The 23,876-nt window shown below is 56.3% G+C and overlaps 2 protein-coding genes and 3 non-coding genes across 5 annotated transcripts in view; all 5 read left to right on the top strand.

Moving 5' to 3' along the window:
• DCTN1 (dynactin subunit 1) overlaps positions 1-16,545 on the top strand; it is a 51,707-nt gene extending 35,162 nt beyond the window's left edge. Inside the window, exons 9-32 of the mRNA XM_033161151.1 lie at positions 221-418; positions 876-1,080; positions 1,479-1,557; positions 1,971-2,130; positions 2,723-2,827; positions 3,066-3,257; positions 3,753-3,869; positions 5,011-5,163; positions 6,453-6,613; positions 6,719-6,887; positions 7,412-7,480; positions 7,968-8,030; positions 8,138-8,287; positions 8,416-8,577; positions 10,168-10,299; positions 10,798-10,926; positions 11,206-11,348; positions 12,388-12,554; positions 13,524-13,538; positions 14,311-14,444; positions 15,392-15,581; positions 15,713-15,789; positions 16,156-16,245; positions 16,358-16,545. Of these exons, the coding sequence (XP_033017042.1) occupies positions 221-418; positions 876-1,080; positions 1,479-1,557; positions 1,971-2,130; positions 2,723-2,827; positions 3,066-3,257; positions 3,753-3,869; positions 5,011-5,163; positions 6,453-6,613; positions 6,719-6,887; positions 7,412-7,480; positions 7,968-8,030; positions 8,138-8,287; positions 8,416-8,577; positions 10,168-10,299; positions 10,798-10,926; positions 11,206-11,348; positions 12,388-12,554; positions 13,524-13,538; positions 14,311-14,444; positions 15,392-15,581; positions 15,713-15,789; positions 16,156-16,245; positions 16,358-16,495 (3,198 nt within the window). The 3' untranslated portion in view covers positions 16,496-16,545. The remainder of the gene's footprint in view (positions 1-220; positions 419-875; positions 1,081-1,478; positions 1,558-1,970; positions 2,131-2,722; positions 2,828-3,065; positions 3,258-3,752; positions 3,870-5,010; positions 5,164-6,452; positions 6,614-6,718; positions 6,888-7,411; positions 7,481-7,967; positions 8,031-8,137; positions 8,288-8,415; positions 8,578-10,167; positions 10,300-10,797; positions 10,927-11,205; positions 11,349-12,387; positions 12,555-13,523; positions 13,539-14,310; positions 14,445-15,391; positions 15,582-15,712; positions 15,790-16,155; positions 16,246-16,357) is intronic.
• Positions 16,546-18,785: 2,240 nt separating this feature from the next.
• Positions 18,786-23,745, top strand: NOP56 (NOP56 ribonucleoprotein). Its single transcript, XM_033161150.1, has 12 exons — positions 18,786-18,889; positions 19,017-19,106; positions 19,743-19,857; positions 19,964-20,125; positions 20,269-20,467; positions 20,771-20,958; positions 21,294-21,445; positions 21,803-21,903; positions 22,194-22,342; positions 22,601-22,710; positions 22,897-23,034; positions 23,173-23,745. The coding sequence occupies exons 1-12, from the start codon at positions 18,887-18,889 to the stop codon at positions 23,383-23,385; spliced, it is 1,620 nt and encodes a 539-aa protein (XP_033017041.1). The 5' UTR covers positions 18,786-18,886; the 3' UTR covers positions 23,386-23,745.
• Positions 20,521-20,661, top strand: LOC117053543. The gene has a single exon (XR_004427414.1). It is a non-coding gene; the product is annotated as a small nucleolar RNA SNORA51 (small nucleolar RNA).
• LOC117053541 lies at positions 22,399-22,469 on the top strand. The gene has a single exon (XR_004427412.1). It is a non-coding gene; the product is annotated as a small nucleolar RNA SNORD56 (small nucleolar RNA).
• On the top strand, positions 22,751-22,821 carry LOC117053540. Its single transcript, XR_004427411.1, has one exon. It is a non-coding gene; the product is annotated as a small nucleolar RNA SNORD57 (small nucleolar RNA).
• Positions 23,746-23,876: the final 131 nt, after the last annotated feature.

The raw sequence follows: 23,876 nt of genomic DNA, 5'->3' as shown, positions 1-23,876 counted from the left end.
CGCTCTAACCAGCCGAGCTATCCAGGTCATGTTATGCAGATGGATACCGCAGGTTCTTTTTTTAAACTTCAGATAGCAGCGATGTGGCAGGAGGTCTCCCCTGGTGCCAGCCAGGTGGCTCTTTCCTGCTTGGAGCTCCAGGCCCGACTGCGCAGGGTGTGCCATGTCTGCCCCCTGGAAGCTAGCGGCTTCTCATTGTGGGACCCTCCTTGCCTTGCAGGAGGAGGAGAACTTGCGTAGCCAGGTGCGAGACCTGGAGGAGAAGCTGGAGACCCTCAAGATGAAGCGGAACGAGGACAAGGCCAAGCTGAAGGAGCTGGAGAAGTACAAGATCCAGCTGGAGCAAGTCCAGGAGTGGAAGAGCAAAATGCAGGAGCAACAGGCTGAGCTCCAGAAGCGCCTGAAGGAAGCGAAAAAGGTGAGATAGTAGGGGGGGGGCGTTGAGCACAAATGGGCAGGCTGCAAAGAATGCTGGGAACTGAGGAGCTTTAGCTGGGAGGGGGGCATCCAGCAGCACAGGGCTTGGTCCATGCCAGGCCTTGGAAGTTCCCTGTCTCAGAGGGTCTCCTTTCAGGGGAAGCCTTTTCCTCCTAGCCCATCGAAATATTCCACCCTTCCAAGCAGTGCACATACCCTGGTTCCCCCAGCATCCCTCAGATTTGGGCTTCCTCCGAGGCTGCTCTGCTTGGTCCTTCCCCTGCTGTTTGTTCTTCAGAGGGCCTTTCCCAAGACTTGGCCCGTTAGCCTGAGATGCCGGCTTGGTTTCAGCTGGTGGCTGCCAGGCAGAAGTCTCTTGGGGTGGGCCGGGCACCTGGGGTGGCTTCAGGGTGGGAGCTGCACGACCGGCCAGGCACAGCTGCCTCCTCTCCTCCCAGGAAGCCAAAGAGGCCTTGGAGGCCAAAGAGCGCTACATGGAGGAGATGGCCGACACGGCTGACGCCATCGAGATGGCCACTCTGGACAAGGAGATGGCCGAGGAGCGGGCAGAGTCCCTGCAGCAGGAGGTGGACTCCCTGAAGGAGAAGGTGGAGTTCCTCACCATGGACCTGGAGATCCTGAAGCACGAGATCGAGGAGAAGGGTGAGAGCGGTGGGGGCTCCGGGAGGGTGGCAGGAACACTGGCTTCTCACTTGATGGGTGGGTGGGGCCAGCCTGCCCTGCACTTTCTTTCAGGGAGAAAAAACTCTCCAAGCAGTGGAAGGGTTGATTTCTCCCATGGCATCATCACCCTGGCTGTATCCTTGGGAGAGGCTCCACGCTCCTGAGCAGGGCCTGGATCCCCCACAGCAGCAGGGACACTGGGTGCCCTCCTAGCAGGAAGGCAGCTGAGATGCCCCTCTTCCCATAGACTGGGTGGGGCGGCTGCCTGCTGAGCCAGAGGCCGGCCCGGCTTCCCACGCACCATGTTGCTTGCCAGTGAGTCAGTTGCGCCAGCTGCATCCGGCAGGGCTTTCACATGCTCCTGCCCACCTCTCTAGGATCTGACGGCGCTGCCTCCAGTTACCACGTCAAGCAGCTGGAAGAGCAGAATGGCCGGCTGAAGGAGGCGCTGGTGCGGTAAGAACACAAGCATGCAACACACACACACCCCGACACACACCTCCACATCATGCATGCACCACCTGGTGTCCTGGTTCCTGCAGCCTCTTAAGGCAGGATCCTGTCCCACCCTTCCTGGGTCTGTGGCGTCAGCTGTTTCTGTTGCACAAGGAAGGTGACCCACTCCCAGAGAAGCTTCTCTCTCTTGAACTGGGCCCAGGCTTGTCTGAGGATATTCTGGGGGTGGGGAGAAGCCTTTTCTAGCACGTGCCTTCCCCTCTTTCTCCATGCCAGTGTCATGCTCCTTCCTCCCCTGTCTGGCTTGGGAGGGCCTTCTGTCCTGAGTTGGGAGATGGCTCTGCTGCCCTCCCATCCCAGTGGGCCTTGTACGTGACTCTGAGCCTCCCTCCCTCTCCCCCTGGCCTCGGAAGGATGCGGGACCTGTCTGCCTCCGAGAAGCAGGAGCATGTCAAGCTCCAGAAGCACATGGAGAAGAAGAACACGGAGCTGGAGACCCTGCGGCAGCAGAAGGAGAAGCTCCAGGAGGAGCTGAAGCAGGCGGAGAGGACCATCGACGAGCTGAAGGAGCAGGCATGTGTGCCCAGGGCCAGGCAGCCCCACCTTGACTTCTCCTCCTCAGCTGCGCTTGGGTGTCTCTGGGGAGAAGTGGGTGGGCTGGAGGCCTGGTGGGCAGCTTCCACCCCTGGCCAGAATCCCACACCTCCTTCCCAAACATGGAAGTAGAGTGCGATGGCACCTCGGGAGCATTCAACACCTGCCGTTTCAACCATACGCGGTTGCAGGCCGACTGGTTGAACTTCCGTCAGTTAAAGCTTTTACGCTCTCTGCCTTGCTTGCTGGGAAAAGCCCCCTCAGCGCGCCGGCTCTGGAGGGTTAGGGATGCTCACAGAGGAGCAGTTTGAGTATAGAGGCTTTGCTCTTTTTAAGATCCATTTCAGTCGGTTGTTTGGTCTTGGTTGTCCTTAGTTGCTTTTAAGTGCCAGCTGCCTTGCTTCACTCTGCAAGGAAAGTTGACTAACAAGCATAACAAAGAATAAGGAAGTCACGATGACAATGGTCAGAGGCTCAGCCTTGGTTTCTGGGGCTGGGCAGGTGCTGGGATGGGGAGCCTGCGCCCAGATGGTTCCAGGTCTGGGCCCAACCCTGTGTGCCTTTCTCCCAGGTGGATGCTGCTCTGGGGGCTGAGGAGATGGTGGAGACGCTGACCGAGAGGAACCTGGATCTGGAGGAGAAGGTCCGGGAGCTTCGCGAGACGGTTTCAGACCTGGTGAGAGTGAGGGGGCAGAGGAGCAGGGAGGGGAGGGGAGGGGAGCCGGCTGGCTTTTGTTCGATCTGCCTCGGGGCGAGAGGGAGGGGGGGTCTCTCCCCAGATGCTGCCGGCAGGCTGTGGGGTGCCCTCCAGTCCTCACCCTTGTCGCTGCTGATGGTCGGTCAGTCTTTGGCCACCAAGGGCCTCATGCTGTTGCACCCTCCCTGTTCACCCCCACGCCCTTTCCCCTTTCCAGGAAGCCATAAACGAGATGAACGATGAGCTGCAGGAGAACGCCAGGGAGACAGAGCTGGAGCTGCGAGAGCAGCTGGACATGGCGACTGCCCGGGTGCGAGAGGCGGAGAAGCGCGTGGAGGCGGCTCAGGAGACGGTGGCCGACTACCAGCAGACCATCAAGAAGTATCGGGAGCTGACTGCGCACTTGCAGGTACCTGCTATGGGTTGGGGGGGGGGAGGAAGGCGGGGCTCAGAGCAGGTGATGGAAAACCCAAACCCCTTGGGGGAGGAATGACGGGCTCCTGCCCCGTTTGGAGAGCACCAGGCCTCCTCCCCCAGGGAAAATGTCTGTGCAAGGGCAAGGCTTTGTTTCCAAGTGCATGAGAGGGATAGGCGAGCATCAGCGCAAGGAGCCTTGTGTGGAACAGGAACTGGAGAGGCCGCACGTGGGTCTCCTCTTTTCAGGCTGCCCCTCAGGCCCAACATCTCCTGCACTGGGGCCAGGAGGCGATAAGGTGCCGCGAAATCTCTATGCGCCTATATGTGCTCTCTCCCTCTTCGGTTCCCGTTTAGCCCCCTCAGGTGCCCTTTGGGTTTCTGGGGCTTCTCCTGGTTCCCCCTTGAGCCATGCGCTCCTCCTTCTCCTCCTCCTCCTCCTTCGGCACTGTCTTCCCAGCATGCCTCACTCCTGTTCTCCATCTTCCAGGATGTTAACCGGGAATTGATGAACCAGCAAGAGGCCTCTGTGGAGAGGCAGCAGCAGCCTCCGCCTGAAATGTTTGACTTCAAGATTAAATTTGCGGAGACCAAAGCTCACGCCAAGGTATGCTCAGCTGGAGACCAGCAGAGGCAGCGGGGATAGGCAGGGCCAAATCCTGCTTCATCCCATCCGTTTCACTTGGCATGCAGTGGGTGAGGGGGGGGAAGAGGGAGAACCCGATTTTCCATCCCAAACCCAGGTTAGAAATTGAAGAGGGGCCAGGAAGACACTCTTGAGCTATTCTTAAAGCAGAGCTTTGAAATAATGTTACAGATAGTTTCAGATCTGACAGACGACCTGTTTTCTGAAGTCTGGGAACCTGAAAGTTCAGACATGTTTTTTCAGAAACTAGTTCTGATGATGATGATGATGATGATGATGATGATGATGATGATAATAATAATAATAATAATAATAATAATAATTTATTATTTATACCCCGCCCATCTGGCCGGGTCTCCCCAGCCACTCTGGACGGCCTCCAACAAATACCAAAATACAATACAGAGTCACAATTAAAAAACTTCCCTAAACAGGGCTGCCTTCAGGTATTTTCTAAATGACAGGTAGTTGTTTATCTCTCTAACTCCTGATGGGAGGGCGTTCCACAGGGCGGGCGCCACTACCGAGAAGGCCCTCTGCCTGGTTCCCTGTAGCTTTGCTTCTCGCAGTGACGGAACCACCAGAAGGCCCTCTGCGCTGGATCTCAGTGTCCGGGCTGAATGATGGGGGTGGAGACGCCCCTTCAGGTATACAGGACCGAGGCCGTTTAGGGCTTTAAATGTCAACACCAACACTTTGAACTGTGCTCGGAAACGTACTGGGAGCCAATGCAGATCTCTCAGGACCGGTGTTATGTGATTAGAATAGTAACCTTGAATTATGTTTGTATTTTCGAGAATAGTATACTGGGTTGCAGCAGGATATCAGTGAAACAAAAAAAATATGGGTTCCGCATAGTCAGGCTCATCTCATACGTGCTTGTGGAGTCAAGAGCAAAGCTGCCCTACTGGCACAAACGGTAGGGTAGCAGCAGCGGGAGACATCTCGGAGAGTCGTGGGGTTTTGTGGGGTTCCTGCTCTCCTGTGCCTGGCCACACGGGGGGCCTGGAGGTGTTCCTGGTGCTGCCCCCATGTGTCGCTTGCAGCCCTGAGAGCCAGAGAACGGGGGTGTTCAGTGGGCTTCTCTCCCGCCCCCCTCCAGGCCATCGAGATGGAGCTGCGCCAGATGGAGGTGCACCAGGCCAACCGGCACGTCTCTCTCCTCACCTCCTTCATGCCGGACAGCTTCCTGCGTCACGGCGGGGACCACGACTGTGTCCTGGTGCTGCTGCTCATCCCACGGCTCATCTGCAAGGTAGGCCGCGAGCGAGCGACTGGACGGGGGTGTGTGGGCACTGCCACATCTGCCTTTTCAACAGAAACATGCCGGCCACAAATGATTTTGGTCAGTGAATAATCAATTTTTTGCTAATCTGTTTCCTACAGAAAAAGCTATGTTGTCTGAAGTTTCTAACCTGAACCTGAATCATCATTATACTTCTTTAATTCCTCAAACACCACCTGGTGACAGAGACGGTGGAAGAAAACCTTTAACCTCCGCATTACAATAGATTACAGAAATATATCAAGTGGCATTCAAACTAAGTTTGACTCAGAATAGACCTGTTGAAATTAGTAAACATGACTAAGTTAGGACAAGGGACTCTATTCAGAATAAAACTTAATTCAACATCAGTTTTACTAAAAAGAACATTATTATTTAACTCTCCTCCTTCCCTTACAGGTGAATTAATTTTACCATACATGCCACATCCCAAGTTCTCAGCAGCCAGGTGCTCACTTTTCCCTCCAGTTTCAACTCAGGGCTATACCACCTGCAGGAAAAGATAAATTAGCATTTCTATTACTCCCCCCCCCCAACCCAATAGATTTTACAAAGCGAAATAATACTACTACATCATCTAACATCAAAATAGGCTTGGTTTCCTGCAACTGGTATTATTCAGCAGGATTTGTGTCTCTGACTGTGGAGGCAGAGCATAGACTAGTGGCCACTAAAAGCCCTCTCTTCCATGAATTGCTTGAATCCTCATTTAAAGGCGTCTTAAGTTGCTGGCCAGGATGCAGGTGGCACTGTGGGTTAAACCACAGAGCCCAGGGCTTGCCGATCAGAAGGTCAGCGGTTCAAATCCCCGTGACGGGGTGAGCTCCCATTGCTTGGTCCCTGCTCCTGCCCACCTAGCAGTTCGAAAGTGCAAGTAGATAAATAGGTACCGTTCCGGCGGGAAGGTAAATGGCGTTTCCGTGCACTGCTCTGGTTCACCAGAAGCGGCTTAGTCATGCTGGCCACATGACCCGGAAGCTGTCTGTGGACAAACGCTGGCTCCCTCGGCCTATAGAGCGAGATGAGCACCGCAACCCCAGAGTCGTCCACGACTGGACCTAACAGTCAGGGGTCCCTTTACCTTTACCTTTAAGTTGTTGGCCATCACTGCCTCCTGTGAGAAGGGAGCTCTGCAGTTTTAAGTCTGCACTGTGTGGAAAGGGGCTTTCCTTTTCCGAGATAATACTGGAGCAATGCCATGGGGTGGGGTGGGGCACACTGAATCTCTGACATCTCCCCTCCCTCTCTCTCTGGTACAGGCTGAGCTGATCAGCAAGCAGGCCCAGGAGAAATTTGAGCTGAACGAGAACTGTGCCGAGCGCGCTGGCCTCCGGGGGGCGCCAGGGGAGCAGCTGAGCTTTGCTGCCGGGCTGGTGTATTCCCTCAGCCTCCTGCAAGCCACTCTGCACAAATATGAGCAGTAAGTCCTCCCACCCGGGGGTCCCCCTGAGTGGGTGGCTTCTGTGCCCCCTCCTGGCTGAGCCTGATGGCCTCTGCCTCTCTCGCCCCCCACCCCCTTGCTCAGGGCCTTGAACAAGTGCGGCGTGGAGATCTACAAGAAAGTGGGGACCCTGTACCCCGAAATGAGCGTGCATGAGAGGTCCCTGGACTTCCTGATTGAGCTGCTGCACAAGGACCAGCTGGATGAGACTGTCAACGTCGAGCCCTTGACCAAAGCCATCAAGTACTATCAGGTGAGGGGGGCCTGCCCCCCAGGACCACAGCAAGGGGAGCCCGTGTCACTGATATATGCTGGGGAAAGGGGGGTGGGCATTCCATGAAATCCTCTAGCCCCACCTCCTGGCTGCCCTCTCTCAATTTTGGCCAGGCACTCCCCCCAAAAAAGCTAAGGGGGCTCTTCCCCATCCCCATAATTCAACCCCCTCTCCCCAGTGCCAGGAAAAGACAGAGTGTGGAGCGGCTGGGGCTCTTTTATGAGCCCAGGGCCTCCAGGCCTTGTTCCCAGGAGGGCTGTCTGCAGAGTCCGGTCCCGCCATGCTGCTGCACTGGTTTCTTTCAAGGGTGGGCGCCCTTGTGTTTGCTGCAGCTCTCCTGGTGGTGGCAAGATCAACAGAGGGCAAGGCTGGCATGTTGGGGGGGGGGCAAGGCCCTCCTGCGCTGCCTTGGCTGGTTGCTTTGGCTGAGGTGGATTGAAAGCCAGCTGGAGCTCAGCAGCAGAGGTGCCCCCCCCCACTGTTCCTCCTTCTCTCCCTTCCAGCACCTGTACAGCATCCATCTGGCTGACCAGGCGGAGGACTGCACTATGCAGCTGGCTGACCACATCAAGGTGAGTAGGTGGTGTTCGAGGCTGAGTGGGGGGATTCGAACCCTGGTCTCTCTCTCTCTCTCTCTCTCTCTCTCTCTCTCTCTCTCTCTCTCTCTCTCTCTCACACACACACACACACACACACAGTGCTTTTTTCTTAAAAAAATGTTTAGGGATACTCTCATTTTCCTACTCATATTGAAATACTGCCCCTCAATGAGGCCAAACTTAAATTCACAAAATGTTTTAAGGGTATGCATACCCCTGCATCCCCCCAGAAGAAAGTTCTCCCCCCCCGAAGAAAGTTCTCCCCCCCCTCTCTCTCTCTGTGTGTTTCAGAACAAACACACACACAAAATATGGAGTGAAACCCCCCCAAAATCAGTCTCCCCTCCCCAGGGAGCTTGACATCATCTGCCACATCCACAGCATCTTCCTAGCCCTTGGCTGCAGCAGGAACAGGCAGTCCTGCGCAGGCCCAGCTAACGGTGCCTTTGCTTGCTTGCAGTTCACCCAGAGTGCCTTGGACTGCATGAGCGTGGAGGTGGGCAGGCTGCGGTCCTTCCTGCAGGTAAGCCCATCCACCCCCCCCCCAGGTGGCAGCCAGGTGTGGGTCTCCTGGACGAGGCTGCTTGCCCCAGCCGAGGGTCCTGACGTTGCCCTTCTTCCCGCTTGTAGACCGGGCAGGAGGTGTCCGACTTGGCCATCCTCCTCAAGGACCTGGAGACCTCCTGCAGCGACATCCGGCAGTTCTGCAAGAAGATCCGGCGCCGCATGCCTGGCACCGACGCCCCCGGCATCCCCGCAGCGCTCGGCTTTGGGCAACAGGTGGGTCGCCCGGCCCGGGACGGAGAGCTGGGCCTCCAGCCCCCTTGCAGGAGTAACGTGCCCCTTTCCCAGAAGCTGAGCGCATGGCTGCCTCTTGATCCTGCTTTGCATCCTCTCTGACCTCCCAGGTCGCAGACACGCTGCTGGACTGCCGCAAGCACCTGACGTGGGTGGTGGCTGTGCTGCAGGAGGTGGCGGCTGCAGGGGCTCAGATGATTGCCCCTCTGACGGAGAACGAGGGTCTCCAGGCTGTGAAGCTGGAAGACCTGGCCTTCAAGGCCAGCGAGCAGGTAAGGGGCCTCTGCTGCATTTGGCTGCGTCTGTCAGTGGGCGGAGCAGCATCATGGAGGGGGGCAGGGGCTGCTGCAGGTTGGCAGGGTTAAATCCTGGCTCACACACAGCTACTGATTGATTGATTGATTGATTGATTGATTATTGCACTTGTATCCCCCCCTTTTCCTCCAAAGAGCTCAAGGGGGCGTCCATGATTCTCCCCCTCTCCATTTTATCCCCACAAAGATCCTGTGAGGTAGGCCGAGGGAGTGTGTGACTGGCCTGAAGTCACCCAGGGATTTGCTCGCTGGCCTCCCAGGTCCTAGCTGCATGCTCTAACCACTACACCCCCACTGGCTCTTGTAAGAGCTCCATAGTATTGCTGCTTGGTTCCCTTGAGCAGTTGCCTCAGTGGTGGACTGGATGAGAGCCAACAAACTGAAACTCAATCCAGATAAGACGGAGGCACTGTTAGTGGGGAGTTCCCTAGACTGGATGGCTGGGAGGTCACTTGCTCTTGATGGGGTTACACTTCCTCTGAAGGAGCAGGTTCGTAGCTTGAGGGTCCTCCTGGATCCTTTGCTGTCGCTCGAGGCTCAGGTGGCTTCAGTGGCCCGGAGTGCCTTCCATGAGCTTCGGCTGGTGGCCCAGCTACGCCCCTATCTGGACAGGGATAGCCTAACTACTGTTGTCTATGCTCTCAAAGTTAGATTACTGCATTGCATTGTATGTAGGACTGCCTCTGAAGACGGTTTGGAAACTTCAGCTGGTGCAGAATTCAGGGGCCAGGTTGCTCACCGGAGCCAGATGGTTTGAGCATATTACACTGGTCCTGGTCCGACTGCACTGGCTACCAATTAGTTTCTGGGCCCAGTTCAAAGTGCTGGTTTTGACCTCTGAAGCCTTAAACTGCTCAAGGACGGCCTCTTCCCATATGAACCTGCCCGGACCCTGAGATCATCTTCTGAGGCCCTTCTTCATGTGCCTCCTTCTTCGAGAGGTCCAGAGGGTGGCAACGCGAGAACAGGGCCTTTTCTGCGATGGCTCCCCGTCTATGGAATGCTCTCCCCTGGGACATTTGGAGAACTTTGGCTGCTGCCTTCATGATATGTCTTTAAGTGCCCGACAAAAATGTTCATCTTCAGCCAGGCCTTTGATTGATTTGATTGACATCTGGTGCCTTTTTAAATGTGGTGTTATTGGGGGGGTTATTGGGTTGTTTTTATTTTGATTATGTATTTTGTGGTTTAGTATTTTGATTTTGTCCTGTGAACTGCCCTGAGACCTCCAGGTGTAGGGTGGTATATAAATTCAATAAATACTAATAAAAGGGGCTGAGGGTGTCACCAGTGACCAGGTGCCTGTTGGGCTAAGGAACCTCCCTCTGCACCTCCTCAGTACAGAGATCCTGGAAGCTTCCCCTGCTCTCCCAACTGGGCCAGGCCTGGCCTTCCTCCCAGGGTCTCCCCAGGCCTGGGGAGGCAGGCACCTTCCTCTTCCATTGCTGCTAATTGGGGCTGGGGAGCTCTCTGCAGACCTCCATCCAGGATCAGCGCTGCCGAGAGACGTGCATTGGCGTCCTCTGGACCTGTCCGTTTCTTTTCCAGATCTACGGCACGCAAGGCATCAACCCCCACGAGTGCCTGCGACAGTCGTGCAACATCCTCATTGCCACCATGAACAAGATGGCCACGGCCATGCAGGAGGGCGAGTACGATGCAGACAAGCCCCAGGCCAAGGTGAGCCTGCGGAGAGAGCGCAGAGAGAGGGCAGGAGCTGGCCTCACCCACCAGCAACGAGCCAGGCACTTGTGGGCAGATTCCCCTGGCTGGTGCTTGGCTAATGAGGCCAGCCTGTTGGTTGGGGGAGGGCGTCTGTGCCCCAATGAAAGCCACTCCTTTTCCAGCCCCATTTTAAGTTGTTGGGTGGGCGCTCAGGTGGGGGGAGGGTGTTGCTGTGCACTCAGGTTCTGCTTGCAGGAGCCTCAGAGACAGGGGGGCAGCTACTGTGGGAAGGAGGAGGCTGGCCTCGTTGCTGGGACCCCCTTGGTCTGATCCAGTTGCTGCTTCAGGGCTCTTCCTTGGACTGCCTTCCTTGCAGTTGAATCATTTGAGGAGGAATGAAGGTGTGGGGCCTTCCCCTGGGCTTGGGAGGGGTTCATTGCATGCTCTGTATCTCGAGACGCCTCCCAGAACCTGGTCAATGTCTGAGCAAGCCAACGTGGACTCCTCTTGCAGTCTCCTCCTCCAGTGGATCTGCGGGCAGCCGCCTTGCGGGCGGAGATCACAGATGCTGAGGGTCTGGGGCTGAAGCTGGAGGACCGAGAGACGGTCATCAAGGAGCTGAAGAAGTCCCTCAAAATCAAGGTGAGTCCCCCATCCCAACAGGGTAAGGAGCTGCCTCTCCCCATGAGCAGGTTGGGCTGGGAAGGCTCTGCCACGAGGAGGGGGCCCAGTCTTCCAGGGGGCTGCTCCAGAGGTGGGTGGCTGTGGGTGGCCATGCTCCTGCTGCCTGGCTCCAGAAGAGATGGAGCATCAGCAGAGAAGAGCCCTAGCCGGCTTTTGGGGTCCTCCTGCGGGTGCTCTGTCACCAGAGGCCTGGCCAGGGTCCTCGTTCCCACAAGCGCTCTTCCTCCCGCTGCTCAGGGCGAGGAACTGAGCGAGGCGAATGTGCGCCTGAGCCTCCTGGAGAAGAAACTGGACAGCTCCTCCAAGGACGCAGATGACCGGGTGGAGAAGATCCAGACCAAGCTGGACGAGACCCAGGCTCTGCTGAAGAAGAAGGAGAAGTAAGCGGGGGGCAGGGCCTGGAGGAGGAGGAGGAGGAGGGAGAAGGGTGTCCTCTGAGGATTGACAGATGTAGGAGACGTTGGCTGGCATCTTCTGTGCCAAACTCACATCCTCTTGTGTCCTCTGAGGTGGCCTACACACAGATTGCGTCTTGCCAGGCATAGCCAGGGCTCTGGGGGTTCTGTGTGCCTAGGGATTTCAAGACCAAGACTGGATCTGCCCCCTGGCACAGCATCTGGCATCCTGGAGACCTTGGCCATCGCTTTCTGTATCCCTTGCGATGGTGGAGCTTGGTTTCAGACAGCTTCCCCATTCCCTTCTTGTCCTCTTCCACCTTCCTCTGCCCCCTTCGCTCTGCTCTTTTGCCCAAAGGTCAACAGGGGCTGTTTGGTTTCTGGCCCAGCTGGCTTCCACGAAGGACCCAGACAGACTGAATTGGCGGCTCAGCTCTGGCATTGAGATACACATGGCTGTGTGCTCACACCCAGTGAAGTTTGGGACAGATTTGCATTGTTTCCTGGCAAAGAGTGGGGAGGGTCCCATAGTTCAGTGGTGGAGCCTCAGTCCCCAGTGGCATCTCCAGGCAGGGCAGGTGGGAGAGAACTCTGTCTGAAGTCCTGGACAGCAGCTGTCAGTCAGTGTAGGTGATGTGTTCAGCTCGACCAATGGTCTGGCTCAGCATGTGAAAAGGACCTCGGGGTCTTCACATGAGTCCACAGTGTGAGGCAGCAGCAAAATAAGCCAATGCTCTTCTAGGCTGCATCTGCAGAAGTCTAGTGTGCAGGTCAAGGGAAGAGTTCCACTCTCTTCTGCCTGGAATGCTGTGTCTATTTGCTGAAAGCCACCCAGAATGGCAACCCAGTCAGATAGGCAGCATATCAATAATAAAATTATTTTCAAAATTATTAGTTCTGGGCACCACAATTTAAGAAGGACATTGACAAGCTGGAACCAAGATGAAGAAGGGTCTTGAAACTGAGGGGGCTGCTGTAGGCCCTTGAAGCCCCCGCTTGACTTCCTCTGTCTCTGCCTCCGCAGGGAGTTTGAGGAGACGATGGATGCCCTCCAAGCGGACATTGACCAGCTGGAGTCCGAGAAGCAGGAGCTGAAGCAGCGGCTCAGCAACCAGTCCAAGCGCACCATTGAGGGCCTGCGCGGAGTCGGTCCCTCGGGCGTCGCTTCCGTCATCTCTGGCATCACTGGAGGTGAGCCCTCTGGAGCGTGTGCGCATGCGTTGGGGCAGGGAGGCTGCAGGGAAGAGACGCCCCCAGAGTCTTGGGGTGCTGGAGGGCCAGCAGCTCCAGAGAAGCTGATAGACGCAGGGGCCGGAGGAACCTCCTGGACTCCTTCCTTGCTGCCAAGTTGGTCCTGCTCCCTCCTCTTTTCCCCTTCTCTTGCTGATCCAAAAGTGCCAGGGATTTGGGGAGGGAGGCTCTAGGCCTATGCCTTGCACTGCTGAGTGCTGATGCGCTCACAGCCGCCGGCTTCAGAAGCCCCTTTCCACCGTGGCTCCTGCATGGAGCGCTGCAGAGGCGATGCACAGAGGATCACTTTGCCGCCTTTGTCCAGAGCTGCAAAATTCTGCACCTTTGGTGATGAAGCTCAAATCCAAACTCATTTTTAGACCGTGAATCTCAGAGTTCTGAGTCTGCTGCAGGGGGTGTTCCAGACTGGAGTGGCTGTCCCTGAGCTGAGGCCACCGGACTCACATTCACGTACTGCACTGCCTTTCAGAGATCTGTACCCATTGAGAGAGGTCTGATCTGCTCAGAATGTGCTGGACGTGGTTGTGCGTTGCCTCGTGCTGGGGCTGCCCTCTTTTCGTTCAGTGATTCACACGAGCGGCTTCTGGGTCTCTTTTTTTCTCCCACATGTCCGGGGGGCTGTGTGAGGTTCCTCCAAACCTGGGGGGCTATTGTTTTTTCCTAAAGGGCTGCAGAGCAAGGGAGCCCCCCTGGCCTGCTTGGGCCAGGGCTCTGGGTAGATGGTGTCCCAGTGCTCTTTAGAAGAGGCACCCTCCTGGGTGGCCCATCCTGGCTCACAAAAACAGGTTTGCCATGTAATCTAGAGAAGCAAACCCAGAGGGGAGCTGCTGCTGCTACTGCTGCTGCTGTCTTTGCTGCCGCCTCTCCTAATTTCTGCTCCTTCTCGTCTCTTCCATGCTTCCGCTGCAGAGGAACAGCAGAGAGGTACAGTGGCATGTCCCAGGTGGGGCTGCTGGGGTCACCTGGGGCCAGGAATCTCCCAAGGACACTAGGGAGACTCTGAGGCCGCCTTTGGGGGCTGAGGGGAATCTGTGGCGGCTGCTAGAGTTGTTGCCCCCTATTCCCAGCATGAGGTGCTTTTTGTGTGCCAAGGAAGGAGGGGAATACAGCAAGGTCACAGACCAGGGTGCCTAGCATGTGTGTGAAAGAACATTTCCCCAGCCCACCCCCCATCCTCTGCTGCAAATGTCTCGTCCGTCCCCCCGTCCCCCCCCGTGCTTGGAAATGAGCCAGGCTCTGGGTAAGCTGGGCTGGAGCCTCAAGGGGTCTGACCATAGGCAGCCCCATTGGAGAGCCTCCCTAAGGAAGGACGGTGAGGCTGGAGACCTGTCTTGGGTCCCCCACATGCATGAGGTGGGGGCTCTTTCTGAAGAGTGTTTGGCATGTCGTTGCGTATATTTGTACAAAACTGCTCCCCGGGGCGTTTTCTGCCTCTGGCTGTATGTTCCTGTGTGTTTTCCTGGGCCTTCAGCTCTTGTCTCCTCCTGGGCTCAGCTAAAGTCTTCTCCACCGTGTGCTGCCCTGATGCAGGCACATCCTGCCTTTCCCTGACCCTTGACAGGGAACCCTCCTGTGCCAGAATGCAGATGGGAAGCTCCTGTTGCGAGCTCCCCACAGAGCAGTCCAGGCATGCGTTGCACAGGGGCATCTTCTGGAAATCTGTTCTCTTCTGACCGTGCTGCTCTTTTCTTTGCAGGTGTGGGTGCTGGCCAGGTGATGATGGCAGGGTCAGGCCCTGTGCAGGTGAAGGACTCCCCTCTCCTCCTCCAGCAGATCGATGCTATGCAGCTTTCCATCAAGCATCTCAAGAACGAGAACAACCGCCTCAAGGTGAGCAGGGAGGAGGCTTTCCTGCTTGCAGCTCCAGCCAGCATTCCCTGGTCGGAGGGAAGGAGCCCTGCAGGCAGCGGGAGGGAGGAGCAGAGAGGTGGGTCTCTAAGGCTGATGCCTGCCTTGAAATGGACAGAAGAATCGGCAGACTCTGGGAGGGAGCCCCATTGCCCCACACTCCTTGCTCTCCGCAGGCTGTGGCACCCGAGCCGTCCTCGCCTTTGGGGACACTATGTTGTTGTTGTTGTTGTTGTTGTTGTTGTTGTTATTTATTAGTATACCGCTCTTCCTCTGTAGAGCTCTGAGCACTTCACAGCATAAAAATACATACAAGATAGAAACACAAAATAATTATAAAAACAAAACACTCCCCCCATGTCATGGCAGGCAGGAATCCCAGGCACCAAGCAAGACCTGTCAAAGGGAGACTTCCTTCCTTCCTTCCTTCCTTCCTTCCTAGCTCCCGTTCCACACGCATGTTGCTTCATGTCCCCTCCCTGCACAATTTGACCTGCCACATCTCTGGTTCTGTCCTCCTTTGTTGTGGAGGGAATGTGAGGAATGCCTGGGCTGGTTTGGGGGCCAAGCGTGCAAGGAACAGATTGTTCCTGACCGTTCCTGGAGATCCAAGGAGATATTTATTATTGTCTTTGTTTTTAAAGGATCTTTTAATAATATTTTAATTCTGTCAGTGTTTTAGTTCTATTTTAATGAATGTATTTTCTATGTTTTTAGCTTGTTTTATTTTATTAGTAAGCCACCTTGAGTTCTGGGCTGGGAAAAAGGCAGGATATAAATACATATAATAATCAATACAATAAGCTGCCCAGAGCAACTGCTCCAGTGTGGCTGGAGGTTGCTTGTGCCCCTTTTCGTTTGAGTGTGTGTGTGTGTGGCAAAGTGGCTGGCTTGAGCCCTGCTGTTCCTTCCTCTCCTCCCCTCTCCAGGGAGCCCAGATGAGGCGGGAGCTGGCCTCGCTGACCCCACTGCGGGTGCCCAAGCTCTCTCTCGCCAAGGATAGGCAAGGGGAGGAGGTGGTCTCCAGCTCCCTGTACCGCAAGACCAGCCAGCTGCTGGAGACCCTTCACCAGATGAGCGCCAACACCAAGGTGGTGGACATCACGCGGCAGAGGACAGGTGCGCCTGGCGGGGGCTGGGAGGGGGCAGCGGGAGAGCTCCGCCTCTCCATCCCTGCGGAGCGTGCCCTTGGAGTGCAAGGAGGGGGCAGCAATAGCAATGCCTTTTCCGTCTCTCTGTCCTCCCCGCAGCAACCAGCCCAGCAGCCCAGCTCCTGGAGCAAATGGCCCGCCTGAAATCACTGAGCGACACCATTGACAAACTGAAGGTAACTGAGGCCTCTGGCCGTCTCCTGTCCCGGGCAAGAGCCCCTCACGGTGGAGGGGGTGGGAGCGGCACTGGGGGCCCAAACCAGAGACTCCGCCCATTGACAATGTGCCCAAGAATAGGCTCCGTCTCTCATGCTGGCAATAAGCTGCTCAGGGCCCTGCTCCCTGGAAGAAAGGTAGGGGCCACACCAGAGGTTGCTCAGAGAGGGGCAGGGGGACGTGAGAGCCCCCCGAGGCCTCCGCATACTGCATGGTGGGCTGTCCCAGGGCTGTGTCGCTTCCCCTCCTGAGCAGCCGGGATGGGAATACGGGGGGGGGGGGGGGGCTCAGGCTGGACGGCTCTGACTGCGCTTCCCCTCCTGCAGGATGAAGTCATGAAGGAGACTGTCCTCCAGCAGCCCGGAGCCAACGTCCAGACTGACTTTGGCACCTTCCCATCAGCCCCCTTCCTCAAGGTGAGCGCTTGGGCTTGGGCAGGGAAGCAGGAGGGGAATCCTCTTGGGTCACCCCTCCAGGGATGTGCCGCCGCACCCCTGACTCTCCCGCCTGCTCTGCTTTCCCCTCCAGGCCAAAGGAGAGCAGAAGGACGACACCGTCTACATTGGCAAAGTGACCTTCCCCTGCCAGCCGGGCCACGGCCAGGTCCACAAACTGGTCCTCACACCTGAGCAGCTGCACAAGCTCCACGCCCGCCTCATCTCCTAAGAGGGTCTCCCCCCCGCCCCCTTCTGCTGCTGCCTCTCCTACAAGATACACACTAAATATGCAGACTCTATTTTGTGCAAGGCTCTCCTGGCACTGCCGATTCTCTGAATGACCTGTGTTTGTTCTGTGCACCTCCCTCCTCAAACTGGGCAGGCAACTCTGCCCGCCATGACCACTGTCCTCCTTCCCAGCTCTCACCCACTCCCTTAGCGATGGCCACTGGGCACCTGCTCCTTCGTGGCCCTCAGGCCAGGCTTTCCTCCCATTTCAGATACAGTCCGTTCTGCCCCAAGAGCTTCTCCGTGTGCTGTGGCTTTTCCCTCCCAGGCAACTCCCCCCCTCCCCCGCCAGCAAGGGAGAAGGGGGCGCACCCTGCTTGCCACCTGCCAGATGGGGAAGATGGAGGGAATGCCGTCGCCAGATCCATGCCCTTTACCTGTTTCATCAGCACCTTCAGCTTCCTTCCTGCTGTCTCTGGCTTGGAGGCAGCCCCAGACAGCCCAAGCATGGCAGAGGGTGTCTCTTCCCCTACCCTCCAGGTCTTCCTGGCCTTTCTGGGGCACTTGGTTAAGGGGGGGGGGCGGAGGTTTCTCTCTCTGCACACTTCATCTTGCAGCTCCACCCCTCTGGCCACAGCCCCTAAGTGCCCTTCTCGTCCTCTGCTGACCTCCATGGTGGGGGCTTCTGTGGTGTTGGGATACTGGGAGTGAGGAGCAATTTGGAGCCTGGAGATCCAAAAGCAGAAACCTTCTTGCACGTTGACTCCTCAGAGCTCTTGAGATAAATAAACTGAACTCTTTAACCAAGCTTGCACTGTGTGACATCGTTACTCATATGAGTTAGAGGGGCCTTTAAAAATAACTTACTTATTTCCAAATTTAACATGGAAAAACGGGGAAATGAAATCAAATTAAAGGGGGAAAGAAGAGTAATAATAAGGTACAAATAGTACTAAATAACAGTGGCCATTGGTGCACAGATACTACATTGAACACGTAACTTGATATAAATCTCCCAGGTGCCCAAAGGGGGATCCGCATGTAATGGCAGGGAGAGTCTCTTAGCCGCCACAAGGGCTCACAAAGCTCCCTTTGGTTGCCTGGCCATTAACCTCCTATGACTGGAATGCAGTTGCAAAGAACCTGCAAAGAACAAGGACTTTGCCAACGGAAAAGGGTTGCGGCTCTGGCAACTGCAGGCACAAAGCAGGAAGCATCTCTGGACGAGTGCATTCAGCCCCTCGGAGGAGCCCCAGGGATCAGGCCCCTCCTGGCCCAGCCCCCTGCTCTGGGGCAAGGGCGATCCAGACCAAGGGACTCGAGATACGCGGCTTCACTGAACCCGCCTTGGCTTCGGGAGCCGTTCCCGGGTGCAAGGGCGCCGAGTCCGCCTGCCAGTTGGGCGGCGAGAGGAGGGGGTGCTGGATCAAGGGATCCTTCGCGTGCTTCGGGGCTCCCTCCTTGCGCTGGTTGCGACCCCCGCCTTGGAGGGGGTTGGGCTAGATGACCTTTGGGGGGCCCTTCCAATGCAGCCTCCCAGGAGGCAGAAGCCCCGCCCTTAGACATCCCTGTGGGCGGAGCCTTCTGCCACGCCTGCGCCGATTCCGAACCTCCCACTCCCCCTCTTGGACAAAACAAAATCAAAAAATCCTTCCAGTAGAGACCAACTAAGTTTGTTCTTGGTATGAGCTTTTGTGTGCATGCACACTTCTTCAGATGCACTGAAACAGAAGTCACCAGACCCTTATATATAGAGAGAGAAGGGGGAGGGGTATTACTCCGAAGGGGGGGTGGGAATGGGTGATCAGCTGATAGGTGTGGAAAACCTGTTGACGACTGTTAACGACTGCAATTGGTCTTACAGGAAAAAGCAAGGGGTTTGATGGTTAAAGATAGCAGCTTGGTCATGTATAATGAGATAAGAATCCAATGTCTTTGTTCAGAGCAGGTGTCTCCATGGTTTTAAGTTTGGTGATTAGTTGCAATTCAGCGACTTCTCTGAAACTCCTTTGTATTAAGGCAGCTACTTTGAGATCTTTTATAGAATGTCCTGGGAGGCTGAAGTGTGATTTCCCCCTCTTGGAATGATGGACGTCCAGGAGGCCGCCCTTGAGAGGAAGGGGCGGGAGCTGCCGCCGCCGCCACCGCCTCCCATTGGCCGAGAGTACGACAGCCACCGCCTCCTCGCCTTCCCATTGGCGAGACGTCGTGAGCGCGCGGGCCTCGCGGGGGTTGAAGCGGAAGGGGCGGGGCCGGAAACCTGCCCTGCCGTTGGCTGAGGGGCGGGGGGGAGCGCTTCCGGTCGGCCCTCGACGTCCTTCCTGAGCGCGAGGCCTGCGCGGCCCAGTCGGGCGAGAGCGAGCGAGGCGCGAGGAGCGGAGGCGCCGCCGCCATGGTGAGGAGCGGGGAGCGAGGGAGCGAGGGGCGCGGGGCTTCCTCGGGGTTGGGCGGGCGGCCTGCTTAATAACCGCGCGCCTCCTTCCTTTCTCTCTCTCTCTCTCTCCCCCCCCCCCCCCGCGCAGGTCCTCCTTCACGTCCTCTTCGAGCACGCGGCCGGCTACGCGCTCTTCGCCCTCCGGCAGGTGGAGGAGGTGGCCCTGCTGCTGCCCCAGGTGAGCTCCGCCGGGGGAGGGGCGCTGGGGGACCTCCCGGGGGTTGGCCGCGGCGGGGGGGGGCGCACGTGGGGCCAGGCCGGGCCCTCGCTGGCCCGCATCCAGCCTCCCGCACGCACACACCCCGCTGCCCTCGGGCGCCCTGATGATCCTCGTCGGAATCTGTCAATCCTCTGACTCGGATGATGCCACGTGTGGATTCTGAGCGCCCGGCTTCCCTCCCCCCCCCGCGGGAAAGAAAGACACGTGTTGCGCCCGGACCACGTGCTCTTCGCCAGGGCCCCAGCGGAGGCCTTTATGGCCACGGTAGAACAACTCGCGAGCAGGCCCGTTGGGATCAAAGGGAGGGCCGCGCGGTTGTGGGTTTCAGTAGGTTTCCCCCCCCCCATACCGCTTTGTTAGATGCCCCTTTTTGTTCATTGCGCCAGTAAAGAGGAATATTCCGTAGGTTATGGCATAAATTTGTGCAGGAGGAGATTAAAGCGATCTCGTCCCCAACAACAAAATTCCACCCTCACAAAGCATCTGGTTGCCATCTTTGTCTTTTGGGGGGAGGAGGCATTGTAGATTGATTCTGTGTAGGGCAAAACGCTTGTCTAAGTGAAATCAGGACACGTGCTGTTGGCGCTTCTGCAGGTGGAGGAGAGCGTCCTGAATCTGGGCAAATTCCTCACTGTGGTCAAACTCGTAGCCTTTTCCCCATTCAAGTCTGCCCAGAGTGCCTTGGAAAACATCAATGCTATCTCAGAAGGTGAGCAACACCCAGATTCCTTCCTTGCTGCTCTGATTTGGCTCTTTTCCGTAAGGGCAACGACCTGTTATCCCATTGGGTCTTCTCTTTCTCTTGCCTGGTCCAGGGATCCTCCATGAGGATCTCCGTCTTCTCCTTGAGACAAACTTGCCTGCCAAAAAGAAGAAGGTTATTGTGGGGGTCAGTGATGCCAAAATTGGGGCTGCCATTCAGGAAGAGCTGGGCTTCCAGTGCCAGGCTGGAGGCGTCGTGGCTGAGATCACCCGAGGTAAGTCTGTGAAAAGGGCAACTGGAGTGGGAAGAATTGTTTTTTGTAGGAGGATGAGGTCTTAAGAGTGTTTTTCTGCCAACACTTGACAGGGCTGAACCTACTTTCTCCTTTTTTATTCTCCCCCCCCCCCCCCCGCCCAGGTATCCGGTTGCATTTTCACAGTTTGATCAAAGGTCTGTCAGCACAGTCTGCCTCCAAGGCTCAGCTGGGACTTGGGCATAGCTACTCTCGGGCCAAAGTGAAGTTCAACGTGAACAGGGTGGATAACATGATCATCCAGTCCATCAGCCTCTTGGATCAGCTAGACAAGGACATTAACACCTTCTCCATGCGGGTCAGGTGAGCTGATCTCTGGTGCTTTTGAGAGACGTCCTGGCGAAAGTGGATCCTTCCTTCTCCCTATGCTTACCACAGGCAGTTTCACCATGGATGCTGACTGTATAGAAACGGGAGATAGAGAATCAATAGCCCTGCGTATACACCACAGCCAGGCCAACTTTCCCCTGAGCTGTATTGTTAGTATGGGTACAAAACACACACACACACACCCAAGATCCTTGAGCCCTTTCTAAACTTGGAGCCGCGTAACCCTGCTCTTGGAGAGGCTGCTCTGTCCTGACTGCCTTCTCTTCCTCCTCGCAGAGAGTGGTACGGATATCATTTCCCTGAGCTGATCAAGATTGTGAGTGACAACTACACCTACTGCCGCCTCACCAAGCTCATTGGGAACCGGAAGGAACTGAGTGAGGAGAGCCTGGAGGCCTTGGAAGAAATCGTCATGGACAGTGCCAAGGCTCAGGCTATCCTGGAGGCCTCGCGCTCATCCATGGGTCAGTGGTAATGTGGGCAAGGGGCGGGGTGTGAGGGAGGCCTTGGGTATGCCAGGTGAACACAGTGCCAAACCACGGCTGTTGCACAGGTCTTTGGTTTCAAGCAGCTCATGTGCTTGGTTTGAGTCTTTCTGGCGCTAATGTCTGTTTTCAGTTCCGTTGTTTTAAATTTGACTCATGCAACAATTTGTGATAATTTCATCCAGATCCTTTTTCGGCTGCTGTTAACAAGGGCCAGTTTTTAAGAGAGGCTGCACTGGGGGGGGGTTAGGGGTGTGGCCATGTTCTCCTTTTTGCCTCCTCTGTGTTCTGATGTGCCCCTCTCCCGCCTGCAGGGATGGATATCTCTCCCATTGACCTCATCAACATCGAGAGCTTCTCCAGCCGTGTCATCTCTCTCTCCGAGTACCGCAAAGGCCTGCAGGAGTATCTCCGCTCCAAGATGAGCCAGGTGGCTCCCAGCCTCTCCGCTCTGATTGGAGAAGTGGTAAGTGACAGGCGTGTGTGTAGAGGGGAGCCCCCTGCCCCCCAATTCCCACTGGCTACAGATATGATGTACAATGTGAATCTGTCAATCCACTGAGCTCTCGTGCTGACACTCTCTCACTGCTGATCTGTGCCAGCCAGAGGAAAGGGGGGGGGCAGAGGCCGTCTGTAGAGTGGAGTTTTAAGCATAATAACGTTTTGCATATGCAACGTTAGCCGGCTGCTGAGCAAGGCCTAGGGCAGCTCCCATGGATTGATGCTTCAGACTTTTGTCTCCTGGGCACAATTGTGGGTCCAGCTGCTGCTCTCTGAGGCGGCTGTGTGGCATGATTGCTTTGCCTGTCTCCTTTCCCCGCAGGTGGGCGCCCGCCTCATCTCCCACGCTGGCAGCCTGACCAACCTGGCCAAGTATCCAGCTTCCACAGTGCAGATCCTGGGTGCAGAGAAGGCTCTCTTCAGGTACAGCTGCAGGGCGGCCGCAGTGATGGCAGGCTCCTGGGGTGCTGGGCTTGATGTGCTGGTCAAGTCCCGTTGGCCGCATGTGTGATGGGCTGGCCCCCAGCCTCTGAGCGGTCACCTGGGCCATTTCCTTTCCCCTCCATCCGGTAGGTTAGCTATTTCAGGCTTGGCCTGGGATGGCTGGACAGCTGGGAGGAGGGAGACAAGCTGCGGTTGGAGTGTTGGGGGCTTAATTTGTGGGTCTGCCAGAATGCATTGTCTTGGTGAACCTTGCCCCCTCTTTCCCGCAGGGCCTTGAAGACTCGGGGAAACACCCCCAAATATGGCTTGATCTTCCACTCCACTTTCATTGGCCGAGCAGCTGCCAAGAACAAGGGCCGCATCTCCCGCTACCTGGCCAACAAATGCACGATTGCATCTCGCATTGACTGCTTCTCAGGTGAGGACTCGGGGCCTGGCCTGTCTGTATGAAGCTGGACAGGCGGCCGAGCAGCTTTGCTATGATGGTTACATTTTTCGTCAACAGCATTTCACCCAGTGAATGGTGACGCATCAAGGCTGAGCAAAGCTTGCTGGGTGTGGCCGTGGGGTGGAGGGGAGGGGTGAGTGGGAAACATGCTGTCATCTTTCTCTGGATTCTGGCCATGTAGAGCAGGTGCCCGCAGACTCGCACATTCCTGTCTGTGTTTTTTTGCAGAGACCCCAACCTGTGTCTTTGGAGACAAGCTTCGAGAGCAGGTGGAGGAGCGGCTGGCCTTCTATGAGACGGGGGAGCCTCCACGCAAGAACCTTGACGTCATGAAGGAGGTGGGCAATGGGGGGAGAGGGGCTGCCCCTCTGCAGTTGCTGGATGTGATGACATGACCTGAGCCTGACCTATCCCGGTGGAGGCAAAAACTGATTTAATGAGTCTGATCCGGCCTGTTGCTGCTGCTTCAAACAACTAAGGGTGGGTGGACTGGTGCTGACCGATTTCTCTCTCCACATTCACAGGCCACAGAGGTGGCTGCTGAAATGAAGAAGAAGCTGGAGAAGAAAGAGAAGAAGAAAAAGAAGCGAGAGAAGAAGCGGCTGGAAGCCCTGGAGGCCGCAGAGGAAATGGAGAACTCTGCGCTCGAGATGACGGCAGAGGTGAGGAGCCCCTTTGGGGAGTCAGCGGTTGGTTGGGGGATTGGGTAGAGCAGGAGCTGAGGGTCTGCGATAGACACAGTTGTGTGCATCCTCCATTCTCTTCTCTCTCTCTCCCCCTCCCCTATCAATTGATCTCAGGAAAATGATGTCACACCCAAGAAAAAGAAAAAACGAAAGCACCAGGAAGAGGAGGACTTGGAGCCATCTGAGAATGGCCTGGAGGAGGAAGAGGCCTCCCCTAAAAAGAAGAAGAAGAAGCTGGGCCTTGTGGAGACGCCCCACACAAAGGGGAAAAAGGCAAAGAAGAAAAAGGCCAGAATGGAGGAGGAGGATGACGAGGAGGAGGACTAGTGGGCAGGATAAGTGGCAAAATCCCGTCCAACGTGGCCAGCCTGAGACTTAAGGTCCACTGAGGGTTTCTTTAAAAACTGGCTTTTTGCTCTCTACCCAGCAAGTTTGTGACAACTGAATGTAGCCACGGTTGGGCCTCCCATGGGCAGAATGGCAGCCCCAGGATCCGGCACAAGGGCTTAGAGCTCTGAGTGGGAGGAGAGGGGGGCCAGGCTGGCTTCTCCTGGAAGGGGAAGGAGGGGAGGGTGCTCTGTGGCTTGCAGCCGAGGCCCCTCTTGGGAGACGTCCGTTCAGCAAGTTCCACCTGGACATTTCATGTACTTAACCAGCTAACAATAAAATGACTGTCTTTTTATAGCAGCTTTGCCTCTGGGTATTCTGTTAGATGAGACCCAGGAGGGGGTGCAGCACAACAAAAACGAGGTTTGCAGCTGTTGCAGATGCAGCTTGAATAAAGAAGTTTGATGAGGGAGGTATACGGTTCTGGACAG

Source organism: Lacerta agilis, chromosome 9 (genome assembly GCF_009819535.1).
Source record: "Lacerta agilis isolate rLacAgi1 chromosome 9, rLacAgi1.pri, whole genome shotgun sequence".
Lineage (NCBI taxonomy): Eukaryota > Metazoa > Chordata > Lepidosauria > Squamata > Lacertidae > Lacerta > Lacerta agilis.
The sequence above is the reverse complement of the archived record's forward strand: the minus strand, read 5'-3'. Positions and strand labels throughout refer to the sequence as shown.